The 20,768-nt window shown below is 37.8% G+C and overlaps 1 protein-coding gene across 1 annotated transcript; it reads right to left on the reverse strand.

Annotated features, from left to right (window-relative positions):
- Window positions 1-2: 2 nt before the first annotated feature.
- LOC103343153 (gamma-tubulin complex component 2-like) lies at window positions 3-2,276 on the reverse strand. Its single transcript, XM_089042957.1, has 6 exons — window positions 2,039-2,276; window positions 1,863-1,937; window positions 1,645-1,776; window positions 1,121-1,246; window positions 206-1,025; window positions 3-37 (listed from the first exon to the last, which is right to left on the reverse strand). The coding sequence occupies exons 1-5, from the start codon at window positions 2,051-2,053 to the stop codon at window positions 924-926; spliced, it is 450 nt and encodes a 149-aa protein (XP_088899083.1). The 5' UTR covers window positions 2,054-2,276; the 3' UTR covers window positions 3-37; window positions 206-923.
- Window positions 2,277-20,768: the final 18,492 nt, after the last annotated feature.

Here is a 20,768-nt window from a genome sequence, read left to right on the forward strand (position 1 = left end):
AGCACTTGTCAAGGAAAAATTCATGGTGTTGGATAACCTGTATCACGAAGAGCCTTGAAAGTCAAACATGAGGTACTTCTACATAAAATAAATACTGCTGCCTCTATCAGAATGTCCAACAAGTGGCATTCTTCTTTTCAGCCAAACATTTCTTTTTTCTTTGTTTCAAATGAAGAAGAGAATTTCTATAAGAGGAAGACCATACCTCATCTATGCTCTTTGCAGTTTGAAGTCTATTATGCATCACTTGCCAATTAGGCTCAATAACCTGTAAACAAGTTCTGTTGTCAATAAACATAAGGCCAGTTATTTTTTCAAGATTGCTAGGAAAATATATTTCAGGAATGTAGAACTCGAATTGGATTTCTTAAGGTCGGACAGTATTTTATTATGTTTCCCTTGTGGTCAACAGGACAGAATGAACCCCAGCCCCGTCAGACCTAGCCAGTTATCTCTAAAGAACCTTGAAAGGTCGGACATAACTTTGTAGATGTACATTATTTCTCAAGTACAAGCTAACATTACATAGAGTGATTTGCAATGGGAGGTATGCAACAAGGATCATACATCAAAAAATAAAAATAAAAATAGTACACAATGCATATCTAAGCCTGCACCACACAAGGGTGTTTAGGTGTCAAATGCAAGCATTCCCAGCATAAGATTCAACCATTCCCAGAAAAATTTCAGTATTTGGAAGTGTCCGATGGAATGTACCATGCTCTGTTGTATCGACAACGGCCAAATAAAGAGAAAGGAAGTAAACCAATAAAAACCAAAACCAAGGGAGAAAAGAAAAAAGAACTAAAGGAGAAAAAGTACTTAAATATAGGAAAAAGCAAGCACATCACAAACTACAACTATAGCATGGCAAAAGCATCAGGTGAAAAAGAAATTTGGTAAGGTAAAACCTGCCTCAAATGTTAGATAGTGTAGAGAAGGCTATTAATAAATTTCAGCATGCTACGACAGAGCAGAGATGATCTGGAGATAGCAGTTCCACGCATGTTGAGGGCACAAACTCCCTGCAAATATATATTCCCATTTAATTAAACAGGGAAATGAGGCTATCTGGCCTGGCTAGATGAAAAAACAAAACAGAAACAAGTCAAGCCCATACTTGATGTGCTTGCCATGCCCCACAAAGTTGGCGATCCACGTGCTTACAGTGGAAAAGAAAGCGGAAAATCAACTGGTACATTGTTAAGGAATGTTTAGAGATAAGAATAGACAATGGCCACCGAATCTGAAAAAGAACCAAATAGTCAGCAAATCAAAGAAAGATGGTTTGATCATGATGCAGGATGAGATCGAAATGGCATCATATGAAAATTCTCACGAGCTAGATCCATTTAAGAAAATTCAAACCAAGAACATTCTCCAAATATGCATCTTGTTAAGTAATTTATACTATCTTTTTACTGCAGTAGTTGAGAGAAAGAGTCTAATTGAATCCCTACAAATACAGAACAGGGGAGGGAGGAGGGAGAAGGATTTGGATGATGAAGTCTTCGGTATAAATTATGCTATTTTGTGTTTTTATTTTTTGGGTGCAGGTGCTATTTTGGGTAAACACGTCAATCGTGTAGTCTGAACAAAGAAAATGAAAACAGTACTGAGGAAATCACTGTTTTTCTAACAAACCTTATAATTCAAAGAAAATGTCTCAAGTCCTGTTATGCTCACTGGCTCCTCTAGATCATTACCATCAGGAACATTCCTGCTCCTTTCACCATCGGTAAGTGTCCCCAGTTTTTTAAGCAAAGAAGATGTTTCCTGAAGAAAAACTGTGAAACTATTTAATTGATGCAAAATCAATTCAGAAATTTTTCATATGCAAGAAAAAGGAGAGAGTTGCTTACCACGCAACATGTTAAGTCCTCATGGCAAGGATCTGTTGCAGCTGCTGTGGTACGCAAAGCAAGGTCTAGAAGAGACTATTTAGCAAAACAAAAGCTTAAACATCTCAGTTATTTCGAACTGTGAAAACATAGAGAAGTATTTGCCTGTAAGGGACTATGAAGAGTGAAGACCAAACCTGCAGCTTCTCCATAGAAATCTCATCAAGCTTTTTCGAAGCTCATCTCGAGCAATATCCATGAAATGAACTAAGAAATCACCCTGTACAGACTCCATCAGCTACTTGATTTTGAATAACACTATTTTTTTTTATATAAAAAATTGAACAAAAAGAAAAAGAAACAAGCTTTTTCCATGCATTATGTGATTGATCATTTCTTAACCAGATCCAAAAAAATGGTACAAATATTTAACCATCAGCATGCCCTTCGTGCATCCTAACCAAGATTTTGCAAAAGATTTTTCTTTTTATATGCCACAAAAAGGGAAGTTATTATTCTGGCAGAGAATAGCCATCAACAATCAGCTTTCATGGAGGTCTTTTCCTTGCTTTTTTTGAAAGAAAACCAACTTTCTTTTGTTCCCTGTTTGTTTTTTGTAAAAAAAAAAAAAAAAAAGGAACACAATCTGTGATGATGGTCAGTTTGCTCTTCCTAGTGAACAACTCCCTTGGTCCCTACTTATCTCTTGAAAACGTGGTCTGCTTATCTTTTGGAAAGGTAACCTTCTTTGGTCCAGAGCTTCTTTGTATGTGAAAAAGGGGATTTCATCTTCTTTCCTTGGCTGCAAAAAAACAAGGAGAAGTCCTCCTGTAAGACCTGCCTTCATTAACTCCCTATCACCTCCTCTATGATAGTTGAAAATTTTGACTTTTCCAAAGTTAGAAAGTCACATGAGGGCTCTCTTGAGAAAAAGATATGCTGACTTGCCTTTTTTGGGAAAAGATCAAGTGGCGTGCATTTTTCAAAAGTTGGGCTTTTATCCAAAACTGGGTATGCCAGTTTTTAATTGCCCAAAAAATAGTATTTTATTTTTTAGACTATGGCTATATTTGTAATTTGCTTAAAAGGGTATGGGCTCTTTCAGTTTCATGGTTTTGATTTCTAAGTCCCATAGATAAAAAAGTCCAAAACGTTTTGTCCATGAGCCTTTTGATAAAAAAATGGACTGGCGTGCAGATTTTGATCCAAATAGGCCCCTATCTTTTATAAATCTATAAATTTAAAGAATAATACTATGCTTATCACATTTTTATACTACATTCAGTAAAGTTATGAATTGTTAGGCCAAAGCATATATCATTCCAAGTTGATCTTTGTTTTTGAAGCACAACCCGATGAACTTCTTTTTATTTTTTATTACGTCACATGTGAATGGATAGATGTTATGTTACATCATGAAAAAACAACATCTCATGTCAATGTCGCGTGTTTTGTCCAGTCTAAGTCTGACAATTAGTTTTGCTGCTTTGTCAAAAATTCACACCTAGCCTATATTTTGGGGAATTCTTTTCTACTAACCAACCCAATAACATACGAGAGACTTCTTAGTTGCACAAGAAGAGTCTGTAGCATAATTTGTCTTTTTTTCTTCTTCTCGTTATTTGTCAAAGACTTATTAAGTACAAACCAACCAAAACAACGGGACTTTATAGTAACCTTCACTTCACGAAGAAGGTGAAGAATCGAGGGCTAGGCCCCGGGGATACGTTCTCATGCAAGACAAAGCCCTCGCAGATATATCTGTTGCATTAGCCATCCATCCAAAGTGTAAATTAATATTAGTAAGAAACTTTATTAAGTCGAGCTATTACAAAATGTAGGAACATAGCTAGGTTATGCTAAAACAAAACATAGGACCAAAGGGCTCGTAGGTCAAGTTATCAAGAGCAAATAGATATCTTTTAAACCAAGGTGTTTGAACCTTTCTTCTCCCAATATTACTTGTATTAAAAACAAAAACAAAACATAACCATCATTATTAGGCTAAGCTAAAACAAAATAATCAAGGTTCGAACAACTTGTTCCTACATTTGCATTTCCATGAGAGGAGATAATAGCCCTCATCTCCCTTATTTGTATTTGTTGCCTTGAGATTATTATTCTTATCAGGTGGAGAAACAACCTGAGTGGGCGTGCAAGGTATGCAACCCACACACCTTTTAACACAGGCAGGTGGCTTTGAACCCAAGACCATCTTCATCTGCATTTCTAACCGCTGATGATCTCCATATCTTACCGGCATTGAATTAGCTTCTCAAACGGAAGGAAAGAATGTGAGAAAAGATGATTACAATGACAGTAATCGTTAGCCCGTTCGGATATTTTCTTGAAGAAGAAGCCATCATGTGTCTTGTCTTGGAGTTGAAAAGAATGGAATAAGAGATGAGAAGCTACGCTACGGTGTCCAAGATGATGGGCCAATAGAACAGGTCGATATTTCATCAAACAATGTGCCCTATATATACTAGATTTTACTGGATACATAAGAATCCTAGTATTACAAGGAAATCTAAATCCTTTTAGTAACTGGGAATAAGAAGAAAAGGAAAAAATTTCATTCCTGATTTCACTAGTGTTTACCTACTTACACATAAGGAATCATTTAACACGTGAGTCCTACTTTAAAATTTATAATCTAATACTCAAAAACTAGTAATCGGATCAACAAACAGGGGTAACTCCTCTGATCCTCATTATTTGTTCGTTATATTCTCTTTTTTGCTTATTCCTATTACTTGTAAGTCAACAAGTTTACACACGAAGTCAAGATGAATTACTTCACGATTAACTTTAGATTTACCATACAAGATTACTCACTGAAAATGGTACTTAGGTGACAAGGGGTAAACTTAATCACACAAACAAGACACAACAACACAGCAAGCTTCACACACTTTAAACCTAGACCAAATACGCATATGACTAGTCAACTACTAGTCAAGAAACAATCGCAACCAATAGAATGCACAGAGCATGCCACAATGTACCTGCAGTCCTAGAAGATTACTAGTGACAACCTAGGCACTCAGAAGGACCCGTCAATCTAGGCATCCCCTGTGCTAGCAACAACTATGGTGAAAGTGTGTGAAATCATCATTATCATGTAATCATCAAACAGCAGATACAGATGACTAGTCAACCACCAAGAACACAAACCCAGAAAAATTACAGATATGCAAAACAAATTTTGTTCACCCAGAAACCCACCATTGGGAAAAACTGGGAGTCATCAACCGACCAGGCATTCCACTAAGTAGAAAAAGATTCTTACAAAGGAAACACAACCAAGCTCAAGAAGCACCTAGGTCTATTTAGGAATATGAGCAATACCTCCTTTGTGCAATCTTCTTCTCCAACTTAGCAAAGCTTGAAGCTCAGTCCTTCATGGCAATGGCAGCTCCTTCTCCAGCTCGTTCATTCCATGGCACTAGCTTGCAAGCTCCAACACAAACCGAAACCAATTTGGATTCAAAGGAGAAAGACCAATTTCTTCAAGAAACCATACTCTTGAAGAAATCAATCTTGAATCCGACCTAGATATAAATGATAGAATGATTCAAATAGCTAGATGCAGATTTGTGTTTCAAATGCAGTTTTTCAAAAAGAAATCAATTGGAAAAACTCATAGATGAAATCATGGTTCTCTCGTGGAAGGAGAAGCGAAAGAAGGCAAGCCAAACTTTCCAAAACTTCCACCCGAAAAGAGACAACTGCCAAATGAGAAATCTCGTGGGCTATACAGACCCACAAAATCGTTAGGTCAGGAAACCCACTTGGCAGCAGAGAGAGAGAAAGAAGAATAGGACAAAACAGTTTGTTATCCAGCTGGAAACAAGGATGACTAGTCATCTGAGAAACGGATGACTAGTCATCATTTTATGAAGACTGTTTAATGTAATGATATGCAATGCTCAATACCTTTGTCAAATTGCTTGAGCCACCATAGAGCAGAGATTAGAGAAGAGCACCAATAAAAGTTTTCCCTAATCTAGACTTGAGCTTGATAAATTACATTACACATCCTATTACAAAGTTGTCAAGGGAAGCCAAAAGAAAATAGTAAAAACCATACATTAACAATCTCCCCCTTTTTGGCTTTCCTTGACAACACACTCTCTAAGAACACTCAACCCAAAACCGAGACTAAGGAGATGATGAAGTGAGGGTACCTGCAAGAACAACCAATCTTCCCAGCACAAAAACAAGCATATTATCACAGAAATTTTTAAAACACTATGCAATGTGGGGTTGAGAGTGTTCTCCCCCTTGTTGATAAGGAAAGTGCAAAAAGGCAGAGAGATAGAAACACCAGATAAAAAAGATTAACCACAAAGTGATAGGCAATTAGGAACAAGATTAACAGCAAATGTTCATAGATGGATGACTAGTCAACCAACAATAGTCTAAAAGCAGTACAGAACATAGAGTTATGACTAGTCAAATATCAGTTGTTCAAAATAGGACAGAACAACTCCCCCTATCACAATGCATAGAGTACCCACAATGTGTTTACAAAAACAAACCCCCCTAGCAAAATGCACAGACTACTCACAATGGGATTACAAAACACCTCCCCTTTTCAAAATGCACAACCTATCTAGATGTAATCTTCCTATCTAGGACACAGCCGAGAGCAGCACCAAGCTAAAAGATCAAAGAGCCACCAGAATCCACAGAGTCATCAGAGTCCTCATCGTGGCGGAAGCGGTGAGATCTGCAGCAGCAAAGAGGAATCGAAGTGGATGGAATGAGGTCAAAGATGTTGGATATACTCCTCCTTGGCAGCCAGGTGAGCTCGAGAGAGGCATTCTCGGAGGAAGACGACACAGTGAGAAAGGTCCTGAAACTCTCGGCTAAGGGCAGCAGAGGCCTTGCCATAAGGAGCAATGGGGATGCCACTGATCGGAATCAAGGAATGCCACCCCATTTTTCTCACAAAGGCGCTGAATCAGACAGGGAAACACAAGAGTCCCCTTGTGCTTGGTACCATGACCAATGGTTTTCCCAAGAATGGCATTATATAGGATATCACCAAGGGGAATTTTATCATGATTCACCATGGATATCATGAGTTGGCAGGCAGCAAGAGTGGGATTAGAATTGTTCCCAGTGGGGAGAACATTATGACGGATAAAATCCCACAAAAATTTATAAAAAGGGGACAGGTAAGACTTGATAGGCAGACCTTTAGAGGTCAAAGGCAAGGATTGATCAGTGTATGCCATGGATTTAAAAAGATCAACAGAGTATTCAGCTGAAGCAAGAGCAAATTTTGCAAAATCAAAACCAGGGCATGATCGAAAACCTAAGACCCGATTGATAACAGATGGTTTCAGAGTAATGGGTACTGACCTAACCAAAATCTGATACTTGGACTCCTTAGGGTCAGTAGGAAAGTTAGAGTAAAATTCTTGAACAACAGGGATGTTAAACTTACTAGACAGAGAATTTAGGGCTTGAAGGTGGTAGTGCTCCAAAATCTGATTTGCAGACTCCTGAGCCGCCAAGGGAACAGCATCAAATTGATAAGTCCTCTCAGGAATGAATTTCCTCTTTGAGATAACCTTATCAAAGAAGGAGGCAGCCTCAGAGGACACAAAAGAAGAGGAACCTTCAACAGGAGAGCAGAGGAAGAAGAACGGGTTCGAGGAACCCTAGGAATTGACGGAATGAAATCCACCCTGTTAGGAGATTTTGATTTGGAGCGACGGTGGTAAGTGTGGAGAGGCTTGGAGGAAGACATGGTCAGCAAGAAGAAGGGACGAAGAGACCAGAACAAGGAGAGAGGGAGAGAAAAATCTGAAATGGAGACGAAGTCGAGACTGAGCGAGAACAGAGAGAGAGATAGGAGGCAAACGAAACTGACGAAGAAGAGGAAAATAAAAAACCTAAAAGGAAAAAGGCGCAAGCGACACGACCTAAAAAAAAAAAACTCGGAACCAAAATTAAAAAAACCAAAGCGAAAAATGAAAAAAGACGATCGGTTAGGGAACAAATCGATGACTAGTCAACCACAAGCAAGATGACTAGTCAACCTGGCAAACTTTGCACAGGCAGAGCCGGATGACTAGACAATCACAAGTATGATGACTAGTCAACCACAATATGATGACCAATCAACTAATGCAATATGAGAAAGAACAGCAAGGCAAACCATCCAGATGACTAGGCAACCATAAGCATAGATGACTAGGCAACTATAAGCATAGATGACTAGGCAACTAAACCAGCATTATGACAAACACCAAATAATATCGACCCTGTGAAAGACATGATTTTGGTTCTCTTTTTTTTTTTTTTTTTTTTTTTTAATTTTTAAAATTGATTATTATGAAATTATAAGCATGAACCAGCACATATATCAAGTGACCAAGGAGGCATTAGCACAATAATCTAAACCAAGTCTTCAACACATGAAGAAAAAGAGATGAAAAAGAGGAATAGTTTAAAAACATATGCAGTGTACATAGACAATCAACTCTGAGAGACACGCAATGAGATGCAATTCATGCTCAGAGACAAGGCATATTTAGGAAAGAAGGAGGTTTAGAGCCAAGGGACACAAGAGATGATATCTAATCTCTCTTGGAGAGACACGTACACACTGCATTCTTAAGACATGATCATAGTATGGGCTCACAGCAAAAAATCAGCACTCTCTATGGACAAAATATTTGATGATTGATTTTGTGGTACTTGCACATCCCGAACATAAGTGCTTTGAATGGCCCAATTTTACGGCTCTTTGCTCTAGATTCTTCAATCAAAACACCTTATACCTTCCTAGAGCCGTGACTACATTGGTCACACTTCCCCTTTTTTTTTTTTTTTGTTTTTTTTTTTTTTTGTTTTTGTTTTTTATTTAAACTTGAAATAGATTGGCTAAGAGAGTGAGACCAGCTAAGAGAGAATAACAAGAACAGTCCAAAATGAAGCCGAGATACATGGCTCACCAAGAGGACAAGATAGCAAGATTTTGGTCTCAACTAACAGCTCAAAAACAAGAAAAAGGGATTATGCACAAGTCAAACAAAGCATAAAAACATTCAGCATGCATACCAGCAGAGATGAGTGATATGAACAGTGACATACTAGACTAGACAACTGACAAGCAAGATGACTAGTCAACTGTTTGGAGCGTGCTGAAGACAAGGAGCAGACTAGCTAATCAATCAATGGAACAAAGGCCAATGGATTGCCTCAGTGTTCCATGTTTCTGAAAGTCCAAGGCCTTGGTGAGTATATCTGCTAGCTGTTTTTCCGAGGGAACAAATTCCAAAGATAAAATTTTGTCTTCCACAAGATCTCTAATAAAATGGTGCCGAATGTCGATATGCTTAGTCCTAGAGTGTTGAACAGGATTTTTTGAAATATCAATGGCACTCATGTTGTCACAATAGATTAGAAAACATGATTGAGCAAGACCATAGTCTTCCAACATTTGTCGCATCCAAAGGAGTTGAGTACAACAACTCCCAGCAGCAACATACTCTGCTTGATGGATAAGGAGACAAATTCTGTTTTTGCTATGCCAAGCAACAAGATTGTTGCCTACATAGAAAACCCCCCCGGAAGTGCTTTTCCTATCATCACTACAACCTGCCCAATCGGCATCACTATACCCAACAAGATTGACACAAGTGTCATAGGTATACCACAACCCAAACTCACTAGTCCCACTCACATATTTTATAATTCTCTTAACAGCAAACAAGTGAGACTCTTTTGGGTCACTTTGAAACCGAGCACATACACCAACACTAAAAGAAATGTCAGGTCTACTAGCAGTCAAGTAGAGAAGACTTCCTATCATGCTTCTATAGAGAGTTTGATCCACACTTTTGCCATGCAAGTCTCTATGAATCTTAGCACTAGTGCTCATCGGAGTTCTTGCAGATTTGGCACCTTCCAAACCAAATTTTGTCACAAGATTCTTTGCATATTTAGATTGGGATACAAAGATCCCATCATGGCTCTGTTTAATTTGGAGACCTAAGAAATAATTAAGCTCACCGACAAGACTCATTTCAAATTCACTAGTCATGACATGAATAAAATCTTGAACATGCAAATCAGAGGTAGAACCAACCACAATATCATCAACATACACTTGAGCAATTAAGACATCCTTTTTAAATCTTTTCACAAACAATGTTTTATCAACGGACCCTCGAACATACCCATTTCCTAGAAGATGAGAGGATAACCTCTCATACCATGCTCTAGGAGCTTGTTTCAAACCATAGAGAGCCTTTTTTAAACGAAACACATCATTTGGATGATGTGGATCTTCAAAACCCTTTGGCTGCTCAACATAGACCTCTTCATTTAGGACACCATTCAAAAAGGCAGTTTTGACATCCATTTGATAAAGTTTAAATTTCAAATGACAAGCAATGGCAAGAAGCAATCTAACGATTCTAAACGTGCAACAGGGGCAAAAGTTTCATCAAAGTCAATGCCTTCCATTTGAGTGTATCCTTGAGCAACCAATCTAGCCTTATTTCTCACCACATTACCTTGTTCATCGGTTTTATTCTTGAAAATCCACTTAGTGCCTATGACATTTGTGTGGACTGGTCTTGGAACAAGGTACCAAACATCATTTCTCACAAATTGATTTAATTCTTCCTGCATTGCAAGAAACCATTCACCATGGTGCAAGGCTTCTTTCACATTTCTAGGCTCTTCCTTGGAAACATAACACACATGGCTAATTTCTTGAGCAAGTTGTTTCCTAGTTCTCACTCCTTGATTAAGAGGGCCAATAATGACACTCGCAGATGGAGTGAGAGAACTATGATCAGTATGAGAGCTGTCAGCCTGGACAGAGGGGATGGAACTAGAAGTGGAAGGGGTTGACAGTCAACCGGGACAGAATTTTCAAAAGTTGACAGGTCAACCACAAGATCCAGACCTGGAGATTCTTGCACAAGTGGAGGAGGAGGAAAAAGACCATCCTCATCTAATGCCATCTCTATAGAGGCAGCAAAATCATCAATAGTGACATTTATGGATTCAATGATGGTTCTGGACCTACAATTGTACACTCTATAGGCTCGGCTAGAAGTGGAATACCCTAGAAAGATTCCCTTATCACACTTAGAATCAAACTTAGCAAGATGCTCCCTATCTCTCAAAATATAGCATGTGCTACCAAAGACCTTAAAATATGACACATTAGGCTTCTTTCCTTTCCAAATCTCATAGGGAGTTTGTTTGGTACTGCAGACCTCACAAATACCCTGTTTGAGATGTAACAAGTGTATTGACAGCTTCAGCCCAAAAGTGTTTAGCAAGATTTTTGCTATTTAGCATCACCCTTGCCATCTCTACAAGCACTCTATTCTTTCTCTCCACAACACCATTTTGCTGGGGTGTAATAGGTGCAGAGAACTCATGTTTAATTCCCATCTCTTCGCAAAATTTGAAACTGAGAATTCTCGAATTGAGCCATGGTCTGTTCTAATTCTAACAAGAGGCAGATGACTGGTCATCTTCTCTTTTTGCAAAAGATGACAAACAGACTTAAACCTTTGAAAAGTTTCAGATTTCTCACGTAGAAATGAGACCCAAGTAAACCTAGAGAAATCATCCACCATGACAAGAATATATTTCTTTCCACCAAGGGACACGGTTTGAATAGGACCAACAAGATCCATGTGAACAAGTTCTAGAATTACATTTGTTTGAATGTGTTTGACCTTTTTGTGTGACACTCTGACTTGTTTGCCTAATTGACATCCTTCACAAACATGCTCATCAGATTTTTCCAGCTTTGGTAAGCCACTTACTAGCTCTCTCCTGGACAATTTATGTAAGTCTCTAAAATTAACATGTCCAAGCCTTTGATGCCACAAAATACTTGTTTCATTTACAACCTTGTTGCAAACAATTTCTTTTGCATCGTTGACACCATCAATGCAGAAGCAATTGTCCCTAGACCTTGCCACGCTCACAATCTCATTTCCACCTTTTCCAATGATTTTGCAGCCATGCTTGGAGAATCTGACTTCTACTATTCCATCATCACACAGCTGACTCACACTAATGAGATTGGATGTGAGACCCTCAACAAATCTAACATTCTTAAGCTCGGGCAGACCAGGGATACAAACAGTACCTTTTCCAACAACTTGAGATCTATGACCTCCACCAAAAGTCACAGTGCCTCCATCAAAGGGGCTGAGAGATGAGAAAACATTTTTATCTCCAGACATATGTTTGGAACAACCACTATCAAAATACCAAGAGTTGATATTTGAAGCAGCAAAAGCATTTAGCACAACAAGAGATTTTGTATGACCTCTTGCAATCCAAGTAGACTTAGGCACAATAGGAGAACTCATTTTGAGGGAGACAAGTTTGGCTATCTTAGTGACCTCATTCAGCAAATGATCAACTTGATCTTGCAAAGATCTGGGATTCCTTTTAGATTTTTGAGACAATTTTCTGGTCTTATCTTTGCTATACATATGACAGACTGGTCGAATATGACCAGTCAACCCACACCTGTGACAAGTTGGAACAAACTTAGGTTTCTTGACAACCTGCTGAACATCAAGAGGAATCGTGACTGGATTTTCGGATTTGACAAACTTAGTGGTAGAACTAGACAAACTAGAACCAAAGTGATTAAATCCAAGACCACCTTTGTCCCCATGAAGTTTTCCCATATTCAACATTTTGTCAATTTTTGATGCACCAATGGTCATAGATATAATCTTCCTATTTGCTTCATTCAATTCACCTAGGAGCTGTTTGTTTGAGTTCTGGAAACCAATGTTACTTTCCTTGAGCACATTAACTTGGTTCTCGAGGTTACTCCTAATTGACACAAGAGCATCAATTTCTTTTTCTAGAGACTCAAATTTGTCACTCAACTCCTTTTTGGTTTCTTTTAAGATGAGAATTTCATGTTGAAGATCTTGTTTATTTGCCTCAAGTTTGAGGCTCTCTTCTTTCAAGGACAGGGTCTCTTTAAACAAACAATCATATTTTCTTCCTAATGACTCGTATGACAGGTCATCTGACTCAGAATCGATTCATCAGACATGGGCTGTACAGAGGCAACAAAGGCAACATGTTGGTCATCATCATCAGAGGAAGATGAATCATCTTGAGAGCCTTCAATTTCACTCTCACTCCAGCTCACTTTCATGGCCTTGTCCTTTCCTTTTGAGTATTTTTTCTGATTGTTTGCACAGTCAGCAGCATAGTGTCCTATGCCTCCACATGTGAAGCACTTGACAGATTTTCTAAAATCTTTCGTGAAAGGTTTGACATCCTTATTCCTCTCATTAAACCGATCAGTTGATGGTCTAAAATTTTTCTCACTACCAGAGCTGCCCTCTCTAGCAAACTTTCCCTTATCCTTAAGAATTCTCCTAAATTTTTTGACAAACAAGGCCATCTCATCCTCAAAACCTGAGGATTTATCACCACCTTTCGGAGAGGAAACATGCACTCCTTGAAGTGCAACATTTTTTGATTTTTTGGAGTCATTTTCTTCCATATTCAATTCCATCTCATAGGTTTTCAATTTTCCTACAAGCTTGCCAAGCTTAATTTCATTTAAATTTTGGACCTCCATGATTGCGGTTTTCTTTGCTCTAAACCTAGATGGTAGAACACGAAGAATTTTCTGAACAACAAGAAGCTCTTCAATGGGTTGACCTAGACTCATGGCTTCATTTGTGATCATCTCAACTCTTCCATAGAACTCAGAAATAGACTCAGATTCAGACATCCTAAGTTCTTCAAATTGTGCAAGCACCATCCGAAGTTTTAGGGTTCTAACTTGGTCATCCCCTTCATGAACTACCCTTAGTTTATCCCAAGCTTGTTTAGCGTTAGGGATGTGTTGTATATGTGCAAATTGTGTGCTAGACAAAGCTGTAACTAAGGCATTTCTGGCCTTCTTGTTCGAATATGCAGCAAACACCTCAGCTTCAGTCCATTCTGACCTAGGCTTGGACACAAGCTCACCCTCAACAGTCTTGACTGGAGCAGCCCACTCTTTTGTGAGATATCCACTTGCATACTCATCAAGAGCATCAAGGAATATCTCAAATTTTTCTCTCCATGCAGCATAGTTATTGCCGTCAAAATAGGGAGGGGAGTTGCAAGATCCAGCAACTCGATCCCTTTCCATAGTGAGCACACCTAAACACCAAAACAAATCCTAGGATCTCTCTATTTTTGTTAAGAGCTGAAGCTCTGATACCAATTGAAAATGGTACTTAGGTGACAAGGGGTAAACTTAATCACACAAACAAGACACAACAACACAGCAAGCTTCACACACTTTAAACCTAGACCAAATACGCATATGACTAGTCAACTACTAGTCAAGAAACAATCGCAACCAATAGAATGCACAGAGCATGCCACAATGTACCTGCAGTCCTAGAAGATTACTAGTGACAACCTAGGCACTCAGAAGGACCCGTCAATCTAGGCATCCCCTGTGCTAGCAACAACTATGGTGAAAGTGTGTGAAATCATCATTATCATGTAATCATCAAACAGCAGATACAGATGACTAGTCAACCACCAAGAACACAAACCCAGAAAAATTACAGATATGCAAAACAAATTTTGTTCACCCAGAAACCCACCATTGGGAAAAACTGGGAGTCATCAACCGACCAGGCATTCCACTAAGTAGAAAAAGATTCTTACAAAGGAAACACAACCAAGCTCAAGAAGCACCTAGGTCTATTTAGGAATATGAGCAATACCTCCTTTGTGCAATCTTCTTCTCCAACTTAGCAAAGCTTGAAGCTCAGTCCTTCATGGCAATGGCAGCTCCTTCTCCAGCTCGTTCATTCCATGGCACTAGCTTGCAAGCTCCAACACAAAACGAAACCAATTTGGATTCAAAGGAGAAAGACCAATTTCTTCAAGAAACCATACTCTTGAAGAAATCAATCTTGAATCCGACCTAGATATAAATGATAGAATGATTCAAATAGCTAGATGCAGATTTGTGTTTCAAATGCAGTTTTTCAAAAAGAAATCAATTGGAAAAACTCATAGATGAAATCATGGTTCTCTCGTGGAAGGAGAAGCGAAAGAAGGCAAGCCAAACTTTCCAAAACTTCCACCGAAAAGAGACAACGCCAAATGAGAAATCTCGTGGGCTATACTGACCCACAAAATCGTTAGGTCAGAAACCCACTTGGCGCAGAGAGAGAGAAAGAAGAATAGGACAAAACAGTTTGTTATCCAGCTGGAAACAAGGATGACTAGTCATCGAGAAGCGGATGACTAGTCATCATTTTATGAAGACTGTTTAATGTAATGATATGCAATGCTCAATACCTTTGTCAAATTGCTTGAGCCACCATAGAGCAGAGATTAGAGAAGAGCACCAATAAAAGTTTTCCCTAATCTAGACTTGAGCTTGATAAATTACATTACACATCCTATTACAAAGTTGTCAAGGGAAGCCAAAGAAAATAGTAAAAACCATACATTAACACTCACTAGTAGGATTATGTTTACCATTTCTTTTTTTGAAGTCAATAGGTTTTGAAGCTTTTTGTTTTTGGCAGCTAAGCATCGGTTTATCGACTTTATAGGTTTCAGTGTGAATTACTGAAGTTACAAGTTTTTTTCTTCATCTTTTTCTGCATGAGATATCGACTTTCCAAGCAATGAAACCCCAACAGTCCAAGCAACAAAAAACCACCACCGAAAGAAACAAGCAAAGACAAAGAACTATCATCCCCAGTCGCAACCGTTTTGGGGAGACCATGCAACCTGTGTTCCTCATCTCATTTGTGGCAGAAAATTTTGATGCGGCTTTCTCAAATATTTCACGTTTGTAATGGTTCTTACTTGCTGCGACAAGGTTTTGTGAACCTTGTTTACCAAACAAGTTGATACTTCAACTGATGATACCGATGATCAAATTAAAATTCAAGGGATGATATTGTATATCATGGTTAATTTGTGCCATAATAAAAGTGAATGTATACCAGTCCTTAGCCTTCCACCCAGAGAAATCTGCCACTTTCGCCAGCACATCTCTCTACTCGTGCACCTTCGTTTTGTTATATGAACTAAATCTTTCTTCTAGTTTTGTAAAGGCTTTCTCAATACACCCCGTTTGTTTTCATACATGAAATGGATCAACATAATATAGAAAATTGTTAGCACTGCTTAGCTTGCTTCCATGAATTTAAGAATGTGCAGAAGTTCATCCAAGCACCATGTTGAGGATGCATAATTTTGTGAGAGGACAATGAGCACTGATGAATCGATTTTATATTATATATTTAACCCCATTCTTAGTATATTTTGGTTAATATTTTGGAAGAATTTTGATACTTTGAATTATATTTCCAATATAGGACTTTCGACTCCCTCTGGAGCAAAACATAATCAAATGGACGAATTTTGGAGTAATTCCAGTTGGAGGACGTTCGTGAGCCACTTAGCTTGATCGTATCAAAATATCAGACTTTTCCACCAAGCGATGATTTCCTGGTGAATAAATGAAGGAGCAGTGCACTGTGCTGGAATAGTGACGTTTTGGGATTTTATTGCGTTTTTGGAGCCCAAGATGACCTCGGATGGGTTCGTGGCCTTCTGGAGAAGTGTTCGAAATATTTTTATCTTTAAAACAAGCTATCTTGGGCCAGATTTGGAGGAGATTTGAGACCAAAACGTGGCTGGGCAGATTATGGGCAGATTCTCCTAATCCAATTTGGACTTTATTTCCTAGTCTTATTTTATTTTAACTTAGTTTCCTTGTGGGGATTGGGTAGCTAGGTTTTAGGAGGTATTTAAACTCCTTTTCACAGCAATTTAGGGACTCCCTTTTTACTTCTTTTTGGCTTTTGGAGCAATTGCTAGGGTTTTGGATTTTCGCGACTTTCAGGTGTTTTCATTCTTATTCTTCTTAATGATATTTTCTTGGATTTCAATTGTGAACATGCGTAACTAACTCTCTTTTGCTAGGGTGAGGCCACGAGCCTTAGCAAGAATATGTAGTTTCTGTCCAATTTGCTTATGATTATATGCATGCAGGTTTTCGAATTATTCATCACTGGGTTAAACTATCTAAGTGTCTTGATGCTTGATCACCATTAGGATGTTTAGAAAAGTAATTTGATGCAGTTTTGGTCGGAGGTCGGTCCCTGAAATTGACGAAGGCTTCTTGTGATTAATATGTGCAAGTTCACTTAGGATGAATACCACGTCTTAAGGGTTGCATGGTTTTTAAAAGGTTTCACAGAACTTAATGAGTCATGTATGTTTAGATTTGATCTGAATACCACAGACGGATTGCATGTGTGATATACGCTCTATGTTGGGGGTCCAAGTAGGCATATATTAGGAATACCTAACCTCCGAAATATGCATGTATAGGTCATAAGTAATTGGGGAAACTATATAGAATTGTTAAGGTGACGGCGGATCCCTAGTGCTTTCTTAATTTGATTTCTAAAAACACAACTGTTTCTCTTGCTCTTAGCTTTAATTTTTCATATTGCCTTATTTTTATTAGTTAAATTCCTTTTAATTTAAGGTCTTCAATTCAAACATCTCAACTTTCTCTTTTACAATAATTAATTAGAATTTGGTTGCTACGAGTTATTTAATAATCCCTGCGGAGAACGACCTTGCGAGAATCATTTATACTACAATAACCTTGTCATTCTTGCAAGTTTTGTAGGAGTTTTAACCCTGTTTGCGCAGGTACTAAAAAGTCTATCAAGCACAAACCTTGATCCTTCAATCATAGTACTCAGTTCTTGAGAAATGGCTTTTTCCTTCAAAATTTTAGGCTCATCCCTGAAAGTTATGATTCCTTAAGCTCTCATGTTTCATATAAGTGGTTTGTAAAGCCCTTTGGAGTCATCACCTCTAAAACTGAGAAAGGCATCATATTTCAATTGAGGTGTTGTAGATGGAGAAGATGTAGATGTTCTTCGTGTGTACTTCGCCACTGAGAACGAACTTAATTGCTAAGCTATGGCAATTCACTGGAGATTGTGATCAAATCCACTACAAGTAATCCCAAAAGTTTTGATCATTCAGCAAGTCCTTTTCCGATTGCAAAGAAATTTTTTGAAAATATGAAACATTTCCATTGTGAACCAGCTATAGATATTTTCATTCTAGAAATAGTTGCATTTTATACCACAAAAGTGACAAACTGGTTTGCATTATCTAGAACATATTTTGTCGTCGTGCCAAACAGAAAACTGCTAGGATTTCATTTAGAAAAATTATTTCAAGCTGTTAAATTTAGCTGATTTTGGTTCGAGTAATTACACTTTGCACCTTATCACAAAATGTCCATGAGATTCACGAAATTATCAGGTTATATCAATTTATTTTTTTGGGGAGATCTATTATAGCAGTTGATCCAACGATGGTGGTTACACTACTACAAAAAGTGAAAAAGACGACCAGAAAAACACGACGGTCTAAGTGAAAACCGTCGTTGTTTTTTAAAAGATGACGGTTTTATAAAACCGCCGTGTAATAACACATTAGACAACTAAAAAATGGAGTTTCAAATGGCTGTTCCAAAAACACGACGTACTTAATTAAAAAACCGACGTCTTATTGAAATAGGATTTTGAAGAGGTAAAATCATAGCCAACAAATAACGGCGGAAGTTATGAACCGACCGACGTAGAAAGTAAAGACGACGGTTTCACAAAAAAGCCGTCGTTTTTACCCAGAAATTAACACGACCAAGTTTTCGTATAAGGCGCGTATAATTACAAATAAATCCACGGCGGTAAAATACAAAATACCGCCGTATTAAATTAATGTACAACTACGGCAAAGGTAAATATAACGACGTCTTTCTCGTATTTCTACGACGACATCTTTAAATCTTACCAAGTTGGGGTTTTCATATAACGACGTATTATAGAATTTAACGTCGTATTTGTCCACTTTATACGTCATAAATTATATTTAAACCGTCGTCTGAATAAGAATTTTTTTAACAATTTATTTCTTCGATTTTGTTATCCTACGTCGGTAGATCTACCTAACGACAAGAATTGAAATAACCACGACGGTTTATATAGAAAACCGCCGACATAATCAGATTATTCTGAGATCACAAGGGTTAGAAAATCTTACAAGATGGAACTCTGTTGCTCATCATAATCTTACCAGAAAGACAATATTTTAGAGGTTAATGATGTATGTGTATTTGTGTCTTTGAGATACACAAACGCACATACACATTAACATCAAAAAATTGCTTCTGAAATTTGACGACGGCAGCCTCAGATTTGCAATCGAGAGACAATTTTTTGGAAGTTGATGATATGTGTGCGTTTGTGTATCTACACAAACGCACGCACACATCAACATCCAAACAATTGCCTCCTAAAATTTCACGACGGCAGCCACAGATTTGCAATCAGAGAGACAATTTTTTGGAAGTGAATGATGTATGTGCGTTTGTGTATCTACACAAACGCACATACACATTCACATCCAAACAATCGCCTCCTAAAACTTCACGACGGCAGCCACAGATTTGCAATCAGAGAGACAATTTATTGAAAATTGGTGATTTGCAATCAGCCACAGATAACCAACATTCAAACAATTGCCTCCCAAGAGATGAGGTGAGACAGAGAAAGGGGCAAGAAGAAGTTGAAACCCTAATCGAATACTAAAACTGAAAGAACCCGTGGAATAAAACCCTATTTATAATTAAAAAACCAAATCCACGTCGGTTATATTACACATAACGACGTTTAACAAAAACAATCCTCGTCGGTAACAAATACATTACGTCGTTTATTCTTACTTAAGACGACAAGAAACGATTTACGGTATAACAAAAACAGTCGTTGTTTTATATTTTTATTTGATTTAAATCAGTCACCTAGAAAAGAAACTTTACAAATTCTAGAACATTAATTTCCTCGGGAAAAAAAACTATATCTATAAGGCACTGTTTTTGAAAAATAAACTATAAGAAAAAGGGGAAAAAATTATATTTATAATTAAAAAAATAAAATCCACGTCGGTTATATTACACATAACGACGTTTAAAAACGAATCCACGTCGTGGAAAAAATAATACGTCGTTTTAATTTAGTGTTATCCACGTCGGTATATTACAATAAAACGACGTATATTATAAAAATAAACGTCGTAAATTTAAAACAACCGTCGTGTTAAATATTTCTACCATGACGCGAGATATTGAGTTATCGACTTTTATTTAGGAGTTTACTACGGCGGTACCTACAACACCACTGTCGTATTTATTTACCACGTCATAAGTTCAAATTAGCGTCGTAGTTTGTCTATTAATACGTCGTCGTTCTATGTAAACCGCCGTCTTATTACTATGAAACGGTTTGTATACATATACAACTTTTCGTCTACCTGACTTACACATGCACTGTTTCCAAACCCGAGAAAACATTTCAATCTCCCAGAAAACTTTTCGTCTTTTTCCTTGTCGAGCATCACGAGTATCTCATCGCTTCCTCTTGTCTTCGTCGTCGCCTCTGAACTTAAACACCAAAATCCGAGAGAAAGCTTTCATTGCACGCAAAAGGTAAGCTTTCATTTCTCACTATTTTTGTTGCTATTTTGCATGCTCATACTGTTTTTGTTTTGAAAATCTTTTTACCTTTTTTCTGGCGAAAATCATTTTTATTCTTTCCAAGTTTGATAAAATACACAGACAGAGAGGGAAAGTTTCAACTTTGAACATAACTAATTCAACTAAATAAGACGACGGTAGCTTTTTATTTACGTGGTTAAATATGTAGACCACGACGGTTCGTCATCGTCCTAGCGTCGTCTTAAAATTGATCTAAGTTGTTTTTAAAATGACGGTCAATTTTTTATTTGCTTGTTTAGTTGTAGTTCGATTTCTCTGAACCATGGTTTCGTTTT

This window comes from Prunus mume, linkage group LG8 (genome assembly GCF_029339155.1).
Source record: "Prunus mume cultivar Tortuosa linkage group LG8, ASM2933915v1, whole genome shotgun sequence".
Taxonomy (NCBI): Eukaryota; Viridiplantae; Streptophyta; class Magnoliopsida; order Rosales; family Rosaceae; genus Prunus; species Prunus mume.

What these genes read in the sequence shown, in the direction of transcription:
- LOC103343153 (XM_089042957.1), bottom strand. An exon ending in AGGACTTAACATGTTGCGTG is followed by an intron (nt 1,777 to 1,862) that starts GTAAGCAACTCT and finishes GTTTTTCTTCAG; the next exon opens with GAAACATCTTCTTTGCTTAA. An exon ending in CATTTTCTTTGAATTATAAG is followed by an intron (nt 1,247 to 1,644) that starts GTTTGTTAGAAA and finishes GTTCTTTTTCAG; the next exon opens with ATTCGGTGGCCATTGTCTAT.